This window comes from Mchenga conophoros, linkage group LG9, assembly GCF_057382185.1.
Source record: "Mchenga conophoros isolate Kocher_MC1m ecotype Shallow Benthic linkage group LG9, M_conophoros_male_GT1.1, whole genome shotgun sequence".
Lineage (NCBI taxonomy): Eukaryota > Metazoa > Chordata > Actinopteri > Cichliformes > Cichlidae > Mchenga > Mchenga conophoros.
This window is the reverse complement of record NC_140534.1, coordinates 11,176,677-11,192,198: the sequence shown is the minus strand read 5'-3', so window position 1 is coordinate 11,192,198 and position 15,522 is coordinate 11,176,677. Positions and strand designations below refer to the sequence as shown.

General features: G+C 42.2%; 1 protein-coding gene across 1 annotated transcript in view; it reads left to right on the top strand.

Moving 5' to 3' along the window:
* Positions 1 to 14,455, top strand: part of LOC146566835 (DIS3-like exonuclease 1) — a 29,802-nt gene extending 15,347 nt beyond the window's left edge. Inside the window, exons 9-17 of the mRNA XM_085286448.1 lie at positions 3,373 to 3,620; positions 5,640 to 5,732; positions 5,815 to 6,103; positions 8,536 to 8,771; positions 9,969 to 10,123; positions 10,299 to 10,477; positions 10,568 to 10,713; positions 11,377 to 11,548; positions 13,117 to 14,455. Coding sequence (XP_085142574.1) covers positions 3,373 to 3,620; positions 5,640 to 5,732; positions 5,815 to 6,103; positions 8,536 to 8,771; positions 9,969 to 10,123; positions 10,299 to 10,477; positions 10,568 to 10,713; positions 11,377 to 11,548; positions 13,117 to 13,434 — 1,836 coding nt within the window. The 3' untranslated portion in view covers positions 13,435 to 14,455. The remainder of the gene's footprint in view (positions 1 to 3,372; positions 3,621 to 5,639; positions 5,733 to 5,814; positions 6,104 to 8,535; positions 8,772 to 9,968; positions 10,124 to 10,298; positions 10,478 to 10,567; positions 10,714 to 11,376; positions 11,549 to 13,116) is intronic.
* Positions 14,456 to 15,522: the final 1,067 nt, after the last annotated feature.

Here is a 15,522-nt window from a genome sequence, read left to right as displayed (position 1 = left end):
GCATCATCATCCGTCTGCTACACTGGCAGGGCTAGGGGCCAGGACTCTCCTCTTCGGGTTTTTGGGGGATGTTGCTAACTCCAGGTCCAATAACAGGCAACCCACCCGCAGCAGATGTGCTCGGTGTGAAGTCTCGCAGCAAGCTATCAAATACGGCGCATTTCTCTGCTTTTAAAAAAACGCTATTGCGTTGCCAGGTGTTTCATTGGATTCGAGGTGTTACTTCCTTTGCACAGTATCACAGTATCACCTTAAAGCACTTGTTGCTGCTGAGTTTGCATATTTTGCTGTGAAGTACAGCCAGACTTTTGACCGCTTTGCCTTGGACATTTAATCTGTAGCTCTGCTCTCAAAGAACATACGTACCTGGACCCGCCTACTATCCTCGGAAACGTAAAATGATTGGCTAGAATCCAAAGTGTATGACATCTCAAGAAAAAAAAAAGCCACCCGTATCCGGTATACCCGCACCCAATGTTCCCTCTAATTTTTCATGTGTCTGAGCGAACACAGAAACTCCCTGAGCGATCCCTTGGACCACTGTGAGCAACAGCAGACGTGTGCACTGTGGTGACGCCAGCATTGAATCCATGCAAGTTACATGGTTTATTAAAATAATAAAATTACAGCATTTACATTTATGTTAGACTACTTTTAATTAACTATTTTAGCCCACTTACAATGAAAATTTAAAAAAACAAAACAAAAAAATCTTGTTCATGACCTGTGTAGCATGTTAACACTATTGGAAGTAAAAATAACTTGAACTCCAATTTTGAAAACACAAGTTTCTTTTGTTTTTTTTTCATAAAGCTCTGACTTGTATTATGAGTCTGTGGTCTGGGAGAGAGTCTGTAACTCTGTCTGCAAAATACAGTAAATAATGACCAATGTTGGGTAATTAATTATATAGTTACTTCTTCAAAAAAGTAACTGAGTTATGCAAACAACAAAGTTTTTTGCAGCTGTTTACCTAAAAATGCAGCCAAGGCGTTTTTTTAAATAAACATTTTAAATTATTTAGAGAACAATCATCAAATTGCATCAAATCTGATGCCACACAAATTATTTGTGCCACTCCAAAAATAATTTCTGTCAACTATGAGATGAAGGAAAACAACAGCCTGATACCTGCAGGCCTGACAGCAGCAGATGTGTCACTGCTGTAACACCTGTAACACTCAGCAGTCGCCTCATTGTTCTGACACACACTAAACGTCGCCACGCCGCTTTGCTCGCTAAAACACCGGTGTCGGCACATAAGGACGCTGTCAGAGCCTGTCAACGACATTGATTAGCTGCGTATATACGAATGTGAATCGCATTACTGGCTGGATCCCATACGGGAGCAGCCAGTCACTGACTAACACTGCAAAACAGACTTGTTAAAGTATTGATTTTAATTTCAATTCAGATTAGATTTTTTTTTTTGTGCGCAACGCAGATTTTCTGTGCGCAGAGACCGTGCCAGCAGTGCGCAATTGTGCACACACACAGCTTCGAGGGAACATTGCCGGTACCCATTCCTAACTCTGTTCCACATGTGTTATGTTTCCTTCAGGATTAGCTAAATAAGAGAGGATTATTTTCCATTTATTAAACTGCATTTAGCTACTCTTTCGTATCACATTTACTTTGGGAATGCACCAATTGGTCCACATCCTGTTTATGCAGGGCCCACTTTTAAACGGTAAATTGCTGAAAATGTAGCCATATATAGCGCTTTTCTGTGTCTTGCACTCCTTTGCATAGATTGAAGCATCTGTGTGTTCCTGTTTTGTTGAGTGTATCTGTCTGTGTGGCTGTTGAAGGCTACTGAGAGTGTGACCTTCACAGTTCACCAGAGGACCATCTATTACATTTGTTAGGTTATGCGTTTTTGATATTATTGCATCCTCACTGGCACACTCAGTCCTTAGTGTGGGCTTACCCTGCTCCATACCTTGTTAAGGATAAAGAACTTACAACCTGGAAGTAGATTATATCTCCCATAGTGAGATACAGAGAATGGTTGCTTACCAGGGTAACTCTGGTTTTCTGAAACCCAGGTGATGTTTGGTTTTCACCTCCAAACAATCGCAGTCAGAGATCAGGTGAAAGAGGAAAGAGCAGAGAGCGTCAAAATAAAAGGGAAATTATGGGAGCAAACACCAGAGTTTAACAATTGTTCATCACTAAATACAGTACAGATATTTTAATAAGGAGAGGTTATTTGAAAGAATGAAATTGATTTACTGATGAACAGAATTTAAACAGGTGATTTGCCATTAGACTCAGATGGCCTATCTCAGCGGAACAGAACCCCGTCTGTGAAAAGGATTAGAGCAGGAGCCCCGAGAGCCTGGAAGCTGGTGGTGGAATGGTTGAATGGAGCATGAGTGATGAGATGAGGCGTGTACAAGGAAGAATAACCGAGGACACAGCATGAATGCTGATTGGCCTGGAGAAGGTGATTGGACTAGACCACTTCAGGAACGCCTTTAGCCACACCTCACCAGGTGTAGACAATCGGCAGTTAAACCTAGGCAACACCTGAAGACAACTGCATTTCCACTGTAAGGAGTGTAAGGGTTGCAATGGGCTGTAACAAAGGACAAGCACAGATGAGTCCACTATCATAGACTGGAACATCATTCATAACTTTTTATGTTATAAAGGGGGTGGCAGTAGAGCTTCTGTGATTGGTCACATCAGAGAGTGCTTGGTTATCAGAGAGTTACCATAGTAACCAAAGGTTTTAAAGATTGCAATATAGCTATTGTTGTCCAGAGGGGCCGATGGTGCGATATGGCAGCCTCGCTTCTGTCAGTCTGCCCCAGGGCAGCTGTGGCTACAACTGTAGCTGCCTCCACCAGTGTGTGAATGTGAGAGTGAATGAATAGTGGCATTGTAAAGCGCTTTGGGTGCCTTGGAAAGCGCTATATAAATCCAATCCATTATTATTATTATTATTATTATTATCAAATCAACAAAATATTAAAGAATCATTAAATATGTGGAATAGTTCATTCTTTCCTTTTTTCATCAGTGGTTTACACACTGGCTTGCAGGCAAAATGTCACTGGTTCGATTGCAACCGGAGATACAAATCAGGGTTGTGCCTGGAAGGGCATCTGGTATAAAACTCTGCCGTATCAAAAGATGCTGAGCTATCAGGTGTGGTGACCCCTTGTGACAAGGGAGCAACTGAAAGTGAAACACTGTTTTGCTTTGTCTTTGTGTAAAGTGTCCTTGAGTGTTTTGAAAGGCGCTTAATAAAATGTATTATTATTATTATTATTATTATTAATGTTTTGTATAGAATCATAACAAAATGTGAAAAGTTCAAAAGACTATGCGGCTGTTTAGCTGTGCCTGTCCGTCTGCCATCAGCTGAGAGAGATGCCGGTCAACTCTCTGGAGAAGCCGTGGACGGTAGACCCCTCTGAGGTGGCAGAGCGGCGGGATCTTAGGGACAGTCGCCTGGTGTTCAGCATCGATCCACGCGGCTGTGAAGATGTAGACGACACGCTGTCTGTACACAAGCTCCCCAACAGAAGGCTGGAGCTGGGAGTTCACATTGCTGATGTCACTCACTTTGTCAAAGAGGGTTCGCTCACAGACTTGGAGGCACGTTCAAGGTGAGGAACTGGTTGGAGTGGTTGGGTAGAGTAGGTGGGATATAAAAGGATAAAAGAAAATTACAGCATCTTGCATAAGTGTTCAGAGGAACTTTCAGAAGTACAAAGAGGCAAGAAAGTTGTTGCCTGAATTAATGTTGCATCAGCAGCATGCCTTGTAGCGCAATTATAAATAACACAGAGGGCCACCTTAAATAAGGCTCGTGTCTGATGTGAAGCATTAAGCCTTAAATGTCTATCATTTAATCACATGTAGAAGGACTTCACAGGGTCCATGATGGCTTTGAAAGTATCACTGGCACCAGGAATTGAACCAATGGTCAGCACGTTGTTGGTTCAATCCCTGGTGCCTTCGGGCTTCATGTTAAAGTCACCTTGCACAAAATACTTAACCCCCAAATTTCCCTGGATGCATCCGTTAGTGTGAGTGTGCATGTGAGAGAAAATGCTTAAAGGTATAGACTAACGCGCTGTATGAATATGTGTGCGAATGGACGAATGCTGGTCGTGCTAAAAGGTGGTTGGGGTTCTCACAGTAGAGAACTGCTACACACAGAACACAGTGGTCCATGTTGTTACGAAGAACTTGTGCTCATTTTGAGTACGATGCCATTAACAGGACAGGGGAATGTTTCCGCTGTGGGAAAGCCTGAGTGATTTTCACTGTGGCCTTCATAAACATATATTACTACGGGACATGGCAGCCATACTTGTACACAACATTCAACCAGAAGGTCATGCAGCAAAAAAAGGAAAAATGAGTCCGCTTCCAACTAAATTAGTTTTATTCTACTGAGTGGTAGAAGTAAAGAACAGTGTGTCACACATCATTTGTTTTCAGATCCCCTTTGTACAGTTACGGGTGTCAGGAAAACACCGGAGGTCACATGATGGCATGTGACCTTGAGTACCTGATGTTAATGGTTTGTCTATAATTGGCTTTCAGTGCATCTTATTAATAAAGAGGATGATGATACAAGACAGTTGAACCACAGTAATAGAACAAGAAGATATTCATCTGTGTTTATGTCCAGATATATGCACATGTTCTGATTTATTTATTTATTTTGTGCTGTATTGTACAAATGAATAAAACTGAGTTTAAAATATCTGCAGTAAATGAAGTGAAGGTCGGGGCTGCAAAAGTAATGCTTGCACTTGATCTCCACAAATTTTCCTTCCTGGGAACATGCAGCGATGACACCATGTGACAGGGAAGCAGCCCAAAAAAATTTGTGTCACAGCTGAACGGCCGACAAATCTGCAGCAAATGCATTCTGCTGTCATCTCGGTGTAATCTCGCTATAATCCAAAATCTCTACGGAATTCTTTCAGCACCTTGTTGAGTCTTGGAAGTGAAGAAAGGAGTGTTCAGAAGGCAGAAGTGTCTAACCCAGTGCTAATAAAATGTATCTGATAAAGTGTAGTCTGCAGATAAATTAGTAAGAAGGTCCATGAAGTGCATGTCGTTTTTTAAAGGCAGCAGCAGCAGCAGCAGCAGCATGTACAGAAGATGATTGAGAGCCGAGTGAGGAGAGAAACTCCGTGTAGACTGTTAACAACGTGCACTTATAAAATAATACTGAAATCTTACTATATATTTTTTATGTTGTGATTTTTAATGTAGTTTTGGTCCTCTGCTTTCTCTCTGACTTACTCTAAAATTCCATTTTACATTTCATAGCTGTCCACAAAGCAGCGTGCAGATCACCCACCTGTCCAGCTCGCCTCCACACTTTAAAGAAGTAAATTAAAATCTCATGATTGTGGTTTGAAGCCTTAAATTCTATTTCAGAAAATGGGGAATATTTATTAAATCATAAGAAAAACATTTTGCTTATTTATTTCATCCTTCCTGACTTATTAATAAACAGAAGGATGAAAATGACAAAGGTGGAACAAACTCTGAATATTTAGTACTTATTTTCAAATTATGTCTCACTTTTGATTAGAAAGAAGATGATAAAGCTGCTGCTTTGATCTCATTGCCTTTTTATATTTATTATGTCACTTCTTAAGGGCTACAACCTACTACCTGGCAGACCGCAGGTACGACATGCTGCCTGCTATTCTCAGCGCAGACCTTTGCTCACTGCTGGGAGGTGCTGACAGGTTAGTAGACTTCCCATCACACGTTTCATTTTCATATGCTTAAAATGCATGCTAGTTGTGTAACTGACACTTTCAAATTCAGGTATGCAATGAGCGTGCTTTGGGAGCTTGACGCAGAATCCCTTGAAGTCCAAGAGGTCTGGTATGGTCGTACACTCATCCGCTCCTCCTATCAGCTCCACTACGAGCTGGCTCAGGCGCTCCTCAACGGAGAACAGGTTGAGGTAGCGGAACTGGCCAACCTGGGTCCTCAGGAAAAGGGTTCTAAGCTAGCTCAACTCACTGAGGCACTTGAGATGCTCACACATGTAGCCAGACATCTTCGGGCAAAGAGGGACAGAGGAGGAGCGCTGGAGCTGGAAGGAGTGGAGGTATGATTGGTTTCTTGTATCTTCATAGAGTATTTTGTGTGTTTTGGTAATGTGTGTACTTAACAGTAAGACTATATAAATAAAGACTGCAAACATTTAAGGTTCATGTTCTTAATTGAAAGCGTAAGCATGTTATAGCTGAGTGTCTAACCCTAACACATCGTCATTACTGACGTCTAACATACGACACAAAATGATTCAATGAATCTGAAGTGAATCAAACAAAGTAAACCGTGCACATAGCTTCAGTGGAGAGAAATCCATTCTGCACATTAAAAACTGGAACCACTATCTTTCTCGCACATTTCAGCTGCAGAAGATTCTCCCTTCTAAGCTTCTGTCTAAGTGAAAGTTTGACTTAACCTCTGTGTTTGGTCATTTTGTCAGATGACATCATGGTTAGAAAATTCAGTATCAGTCACCCCGAAACACTTCATACAGCCGAGGGGAGGAAATCAGGTCAAAAGACACCTGTGGAAAAGGGCCAGGGATTAATGATAACTAATGATTAAATGGAGATTGGTCTATAAACATGTAGTCAGTGATAATGATGACAAAGAGGTGATGATGATGTTCGGCGTCATCATGAGAATCCCCCAGCTGCCACGGTCTATTGCAGCATAACTAAGGGAGGATTCAGGGTCACCTGGTCCAGCCCTAACTATATGCTTTAGCAAAAAGGAAAGTTTGAAGCCTAATCTTAAAAGTAGAGATAGTGTCTGTCTCCTGAATCCAAACTGGAAGCTGGTTCCACAGAAGAGGGGCCTGAAAACTGAAGGCTCTGCCTCCCATTCTACTTTTAAATACTCTAGGAACAACAAGTAGGCCTGCAGAGCGAGAGCGAAGTGCTCTAATAGGGTGATATGGTACTACAAGGTCATTAAGATAAGATGGGGCCTGATTATTTAAGACCTTGTATGTGAGGAGCAGGATTTTGAATTCTGGATTTAACAGGAAGCCAATGAAGGGAATCTGCTCTCTCTTTCTAGTCCCTGTCAGGACTCTTGCTGCAGCATTTTGGATCAGCTGAAGGCTTTTCAGCGAGTTTTTTGGACATCCTGATAATAATGAATTACAGTCGTCCAGCCTGGAAGTAATAAATGCATGAACTAGTTTTTCAGCGTCACTCTGAGACAGGATATTTCTAACTTTAGAGATGTTGCACAAATGGAAGAACGCAGTCTTACATATTTGTTTAATATGTGCATTGAAGGACATGTCCTGGTCAAACATGACTCCAAGGTTCCTCACAGCGTTACTGGAGGCCAAGGTAATGCCATCCAGAGTAAGAATCTGCTTAGATACCATATTTCTAACATGTTCAGGACTCAGTACAATAACTGAATGAATTTAGACGCAGGAGTCTTCCAGGTCTTTATGTTTAGTTTGGTTTTTTGCTGTGTTATTTACAGAATTACAGATGGATACCATATATTTCTTTTCATCGATAATAAATTATAGTACGGTCTAATAGAGACGTTATTTTTAAAATCAGGCGTCTAAGCAGAACACGTTCCTCAGCAGAAAACATTTTATCAGAAAGTCATTTCAGTGAGAATATTGGAATAAAGAAACCAAGCACTCCACTGTGAAACCACTGACAGTTTTCACATTAGATCACAGCCATTTATCTACAGCGGCTGGTCGGCCATCTGTTAAAACCTCATATGGACAATTCCTGTTGTTCTATAAGATGCTCTCTAATAGGATGTCTTGGATTTATTTATTATTCAGTTATTGCATTCCTGTTATGGCTGTACGCACACAGAATATTGATATGAAGTAAAAATGATTCTCTCGGGTTGCTTCTGGGATAGTGGAAAAACCAATATATTTCTAAAAGTGTGTTTAATGATTGAGCTGCCACCCAAAAATCAAGTTCTTATCTTGACAAAGCTGGATTATTGACCGCTGGTGAAACATCTGTTGTCCTGAAGGATAAGGACAACAGATGTTTCATCTTGATCTATTATATAAAACGGCCAAAACTGTGTTCAAATCCAAACTTTCTGGCTTCTTTTGGTTCCTGCTGAAGTGCTTTGGGTCCCCTCAGTTCATCCTTAGTCTGAGAAAAGTTTTGTTCTCTCTTTAAGGCACATTTCCTTTGAGCTAACTTAAACTCTGATTGGCTGTCCACTATAAACAAAAAGCATGAACAGCAGATCGGTGGAGTTTCTGTGCCCATGAGCAGAGCTGTGTGCCTGTTAGGGATATGTGTTCTTACTGGTATGATAGAGAGCTGAACGTAGGAAAGACAGTAGACTGTTTTCAGGTTGAGATTCATTCACATTTGGTTCTCCGTGCAGCATTTGTTCCGGTGGAATGGTGCATGTTCAACTGAGTTAAAGTAAACTGTAGTAAAATGTGGCCCACTGATGCATTTTCATATTCTTTTTCATTGAAGTCACGTTAGAAGCATTTTCCCTTTTCAGGTGGGTGCCCAGCTGGATGAGGAGAGGAACATTACGGCCCTGGTCCCTCGTCAGCCCCTGGAGGTCCATGAGACCGTGGCAGAGTGCATGATTTACGCCAACCACTGGGTGGCCCGCAAGATCCAGGAAGCTTTCCCCAACCAGGCCCTTCTAAGGTGTCACCCACCACCACAACAGGAGCTATTCAACCAGCTGGTGGACACTGCAAAGGCCAAAGGTTTCACCATTGACACCAGGTAATGTTTTTGACTGTTCAGTATAGAAACTGAGGAAATGCATATTGTAGTCCAACGCACATCATGTTCAGACACACAAGTGTGTGAACCTGAAATGTTTGATAACACGGGGACACACTCAGGTGTCACATGAGCAGTCAGACAAGAAGAAGACATGTTCCTTCAGCTCAGGTTGAGGTTGAAGCCAAATATGCTTCCAAACCAAAGACTACAACATATGATGAAGCATATCTTGCCTTTGGCTTCAGCTTCACAACAGCTGTCGTGGCAAGGTCGGTCTCCCCGACAGAATTAGTTTCCCCTGCGTCGGGAGCACACGCTGGGCTGTCCAAATCACGGACAAACAGGATCCCACATTCTTGATTTTCAGTTCACAAACACTTCTTATAACGACTAACTACTCCTGAAACTTTGGAGGTTTTAGCTCTTTACACAGTAAAGTTACAGGATAAATATAATTATCAGGCAAAATGTCCTTCGTTTGTTAAAATAATCCCGTCTGATACCACGAGAGGACAATAAATATTTCATTTTCTGTTGTAACCCTTAAACTGAATGGTAATGTAACGACACTCAGGTTTCACTTTTTTACAAAACTAAAACATCACTACTTCCACGTCTGACTGTTTGTAATGGAGGCGGCGTAACCTGGATCCACACTCCGTGCCCAGCGAACGCTCGCCACGCAGGGGGAACACATGCTGTCGGCGATGCCGACCTCGGCACAACGCTGATCCTGCCGCAGTTTGTTCCCCGGTTCAAATCCCGGACAAACAGGATCCCACAGCTGTTTATGCTTTTAAACCCGTTTTGCACAGAGAGCAGTGTTGAATATTCTCACACGGGAACAAAACAAACAACTCAAATAATTAAAGATGGTTTGTTTTTCTGTTTTTTAAAAGAGGCAGTGATTTATTTAATTACAACCTGTAATCTATTACAGTTAACTTTTATTTGTTTAACTGTTTACAAAAGGTCTGAGGATCTGAGGCGTGGAATGAACTGCAATGGAGTTTGAAAACAAAATATGAATGTGCGGTTGGAGGATTGTGGGGGGGGGGGGGGGGGGGGGGGGGGTTAAACCAACAGCAGAACCGGTCCCAGGACAAGAGACATGGTGATGCAAGTAGCTTTGTGTCACTGACTGCTGAGATGAGAGGCCTCACTCATCCCTGGTTTCTGGCTCTGTTCCTTCAGGTCCAACAAGGCTTTAGCTGCCTCACTGGACCGAGCTGTGGACCCACAGGACCCCTTGGTGAACAGGTTGTTCAGAATGATGGCCACCACTGCTATGTCACAGGCTCTGTACTTCTCCACTGGTGCTCATCCTCAAGACCAATACTACCATTATGGTACGATACCGCTGCACAGCTTTTATTGGCTGCACTAGAGTTTCAGTGTGACTGTGGGTCAGTCCATCCATCACACGTCTGCACACACTTGTCCAACGTCTGTTGTTTGTGAAGAATTATTCGACTGAGAACTAGAAAGAAGGCTAACGTGCTGATATTTGCTTCGTTGTCGTAGGTCTGGCTCTGGATCGCTACACACACTTTACCTCACCCATCCGTCGGTACGCAGACATTGTCGTGCACCGCCTTCTTACCGCAGCCCTGCACATGCAGAGGGGCGTTGTATCTGGTAAAGCACCAGCCAGTAACAAAGAAGTGGAGGAAATGGCTCACCATGTCAACAGCAAGAACAGGGTCAGGGGTGTTTTATTGTTTGTGTTTTTCAATGATTCACCTCTTACTCTATTAACAGAAGCTGTGCTGACGTCTGTGTTTCATTTGCAGGCAGCACAGGCAGCCCAAATGCGATCCACAGCACTGTTTCAGTGTCTGTTTTTCAGAGAACGAGACCCTCAGACAGACCCGTGCTGTGTGGCTGACGCTGCTGTCTACTCCATTCGAGACAACGGTGTCTTGGTGTTTATCCCAGAGTAAGAACCTTCAGTCCTGTGTTTTGTTCTGCAGTCTTCTTCTTTTCCTTTGTTTAATGGAGCTGTACAGCAGCTCACAGACGGCCAACCACTCGTGTATTTTTAATAGACGAATTCAAAGTTTATGACAATGAATGAATTTGTTGGAAGATGTAATTGCACGCTAATCAATGTATATTTAACAGTATACACGCTAGTTTTATTTTCTCTTAAAAAACCTCAAAATGAGTTTTAAATTGTATAAATTTACTAAACTAATTCCTTAAACATTTATTGTGAGCAGGGAAAATCGGCTAAAACCCCGAATCTTTTCTCTACCAGGCTTTAAATAAGTTAATTGCATTGCTGAAGTTGAGTCTGTGGGGAGGGACGGTGCTTTGGAGCCAGCCTTGTGTTTGTGGCACTTCTACGTTAGCTTAGCTAACCTCTGGAGGTTGCTGCTTGTTTATTGCAAGGAAAGTGTAATTTAATAACATCAGTGTTCTCCATGCTTGTGGTGTTACAGGGATATGCAATATTAACAGTTTATTAAAATGTAACCTGTGGTCATTTTGAGAAGGCTGTAGAATCCATGTAATGATTAAAATCACAGGGCGCAAAGCAGGTTGAGTAATATCACTGAGTAAGTAAGGCTGCCTCTGACCACAGCCATGTTGTTCACAGGTATGGTGTGAGGGGGCCTGTGTATCTGAAGAACAAAGAGGGCCTGGTGGTGGTAGCGGGACAGGACGGCAGCTGTGATTGGCAGGGTGGCACTGTGCGAAAATACCCGGACCGCATTACCACCACCTCCAGCTGTGGCACCTCCACCTTCAAATTGTTTGACCACATCACCGTAAGTCACAGAAAACGCTAATCAATCATTTTAGAAGGTTTCCAGCAATGCAGCGCCTAAAGGCGACGATTCCAAATATATATGCATGAGTGTATATGAATCACAGGTTCATACGACTACTGGATCTTTTGTGGTCCAACATTAAGAGACGTTTTATGATCTTGTTGTGATAAAGTGTTGTGTGGTTGCTGCTTTGTTAGCTAATCTCAAGGTAACAAAACGTCAGTAAGATGAATGAGACGAAAATGATTCCTGAAAATAAATCATTTAAAGTTATTCAGTTTATTGTTTTTAAATATTATATGAAAACAAAAACATAAGTGTGGGGGGGGGGAGGCTCTCCTCCAAGACAAGAAATGTAATGCTTCCAGTTTGTGGCGTTTCTACACAAACCTTTTTGTAAAGGGAGATAAAAAATGACAGTGGGCGGTAATTGTTTTCACATAAACGCCTTTAAACGCTGCACGGTCGCACTCTCTCTCTCGCACTCGATAAATGATCCATTGTTGCTCTGCACACGTTTGTTACCACAAACGTCGCATGCACTTATGTCATTGTCATGAGACACTCTTGCAAACAAACTCACGGTTTAGTAACACAGTAGAGCAGCGTGTTTACGGGACAGTAACAGTAATCTAATTACCTTTTTTGCAACAGTAATCCCTTACTTTACTCGTTACTTGAAAAAAGTAATCTAATTATGCGTTGCTGCCCATCACTGGCGTCAAGTTATATTAAGTTCAGGCATGTTACACACGATGATTGTGAGGAATAAGTGCATGTGATTTAAGCAAAAAGAGCAGGAAACATTACCCTAAGGTTAGCTAACAAAAAGAAACTGAAGTAACGGTGTGTTATTCTCACATCTTTGGCTTTAAGACATGAAAAAGTGACAGAGTACTGCTGCTTCCACTGTTATCAACATCTTTTCTTTCTTTCATGGACTTATCCTGGGGTCATAAATGTCAAAGGGCAAAGGCAATGCTAACAACATAGCTTACTGATGGATGATGATGGATGACACATGTGGCCAAAACAAGATAGAAAGAAACATTAGCCCAAACACAAGTTGTCCACCACAGCATTGACTGCTGTCAAGCTATGATCATATCAAACAAAGAGATGATGATGATATTCAACAAACAAATCAACAAAACAACAACCTCACTGTGACACTTGACCGAGGTCACAGTGTTAATGAATGTTTTTCTCCCCCTCTGCTCCAGTCTCCACGTCGTGTGAATGTTAGAAAGCACAGTAAAGAAAGTTCGTGTACGGATGGATGAACGTTTGTTACATTGGATACGTGTGTGTAACATACGTATCCAATTTATCCTATTTATGAACAAAATTGTGGCACAGTCGGAAACTTCTCCACTCTACACCACTGTCTACTTAGCTGTGACGCTGCGCACAGTGCTGAGAGGACTGCTGTTATATATTACGTCACAAACCTTAAGTGGGCCTGTCTTTGCATAGCATTCCATTAGACTATTTTCAGTAGGTGCCATTACTGTGTAGTGATCGAACTGAGGAATACTGTGACTTACGTTCTCTGCTCTCTTCAGGTTCGTATTTCTGTCCACTCTTCAACTTGCCACGCTGACCGTCTAAACCTCGAGGTCATCAGCAACAAGCCTCACCACAGTGCCAAGTCCCAGCAGCCCAGCCCTCAGGGCCGCAGTCAGCTGGTCAAAGAGGTGGTGCGTCAGAATGAAGAGGCGCTGGCTCAGGAGAAGACAGCCCGGCGCCCCAAACTCTCCAAAGAGGAAAGAGAGTTTCGTCAGAGCAAAACTCCCAGTCTGTACTCTATTCTGGAAGAAATCAGAGAGTTGGCTCTGATGGATCTGGAAAGGGCTTCACGCCTCCCGGCAACAACAGCATAGAAACGCTGTAGCCCAGCTTTACCCCCAAGCAGACACTTGTGAGAACTGCACGCTGTGCGCTAACAGAACGGTGATCATTGAAGATCACTCGTGCTGAGTCATCCAGGTCATTCTTGTAGCTCCAGATTGTGTGTGGACAAACCACACGAGTGTGTGAAGTCACAGGAAAGCAAACACAATATTAAGTAAAAACATGTCCCGCCATCTTTTTAGAAACCAGAGTCAAACCGAATCAGTGGATACGTTTTGTAAAAGTTAGTTTTTAAAATCACATCAAGTTAAACTTAGTTGTAAGGAGGATAGGGAACGTGTTAATGCCAGTGAAGTGTCAGCAGTTACTTTGACAAGACCTAGTACTCACTGCAAATGTGGTTCAATCCTGCAGGAAACTAGTCAACTGCAGCAGGTTAAAGAAGTCTGGTAACAAAAGGCTTTTCTCTCAGCACCAGTGATCTCAATATCTCACTGGTGGGATCAATGTCTTGTGTAAATTAAATGTCTTGTGTTATAGAACCATTTTTGGTGAGTTCACACATATTGTACTACCTGTGACCACTTCATACAAAACCCAGCACGAGTATTGTTCTGGAGATGATAAAACGTCCACTCGTCCATTTTCTTCTGCACGTCCTGGAATCTGTCCCAGCTGTCATAGGGTGAGAGGCAGGATACGCCCTGGACAGGTCACCGGACTGATAAAACTTCATGTCACTCATTAGCAGACTTTAAAATAAACCCGTAGAGTAATGAACACACCTGAGGTTGGTTGTGTTGGAAGTGATGTATAAAACTAGGATGTATTTATCTTATAGTTTGTATATCAAGAGCCTGTATAGAAGACACCAACACCAAGGACATTTTTATTGTTTGAACTGGTAAATAATCAGAAGCGTTTTTTGGTTTGTGGATTTTAAGATTGTTTTCTAGAACTACCAACAGAAATATGAACTGTACATAACTATTTCAATATGTGTGCAGTGGCCTGTAATTAAAAATGGTGTTTTCATTAGCGCAGATGGAGCCACTTCATCGTGTTGCGTTTCATGTCCCTGCAGTAGCTTAAGAAAGAACTGTTCATAATTGAACGAGCACTTAATGCTTGGAAGAGGGTGATGGTCAGTTGACAGCTCACATACTACACACACACAGAGGCCTTTTATAGAAACATGTTTGCAACCAAAATTCTGCCAATAGTGAAACTGGAGAAAGAAGATGCATCAGAGCAGGAACTGTGGATCAGTTCAAATATTTTTCTGTAACAGATACCAACACATGGTAAATACGTTTAGGATTTGGACTTTTAAAAATAAGAAAAACATTTATTTCCATTGATTATAAATGTCTTTGCTAACCCAAAGCTGACGTCACAGTAGGAACATGTGCTCAAGATATAAACCACCAGAAATGCACAACATTACTCGAATGAGCAGGCACGAACATTGGGAAACCTTTAAATCTGCTCACTGCCAAAGCTTTTCAGCAGAAACTGCTGCACGTGAACTTTAATCCCCCTCTACACAGTCGTTGCTGAGCTGTTGCTCAGGGCTGAGGCCGGTCTCAGCCTCAGCGGGCTCAGAGTCTTTGGGGGGAAGCGGGCTGGTTTGTTGCGTGGAGGTGTTGTTGGAAGGCTCGAGGTCAGGATCTTCTACAGTTTCATCTCCATCAGTAGAACCTTTGATGACATTTGGTGAGGATGCAGCTGGAGGTTTGTCTCCTAACATGTCAGCAGTCTGAGAGGCTGAAGGGCCTGAAAGGGTTGAGAATTAGAAACAGTGATGGTTTCAGTCAACACAGACACACTCAGTCTACTACGATTTATAAAAGACAGGCAAAGCTGAGATAATGAAAAATGAAACTGTAAACTGCAGGGTTCAAACTCATTGTTCAGGGTCAAATTTAAGCACTTTAAGCACTTTCAAGGTCCATTATCAAGCTTTTCCAGCACATTACCAAAAAAACAGTTTGCATGTTCCACTTTGCATCACCTCAGTAAGACCATGTAAAAATTAAAACAAATCGTCTTAGGTTGACTTAAATGTTCTTTGTTCCTCTTTTGTTAAAACAGAGAAAAATGCACCACACAAAAAT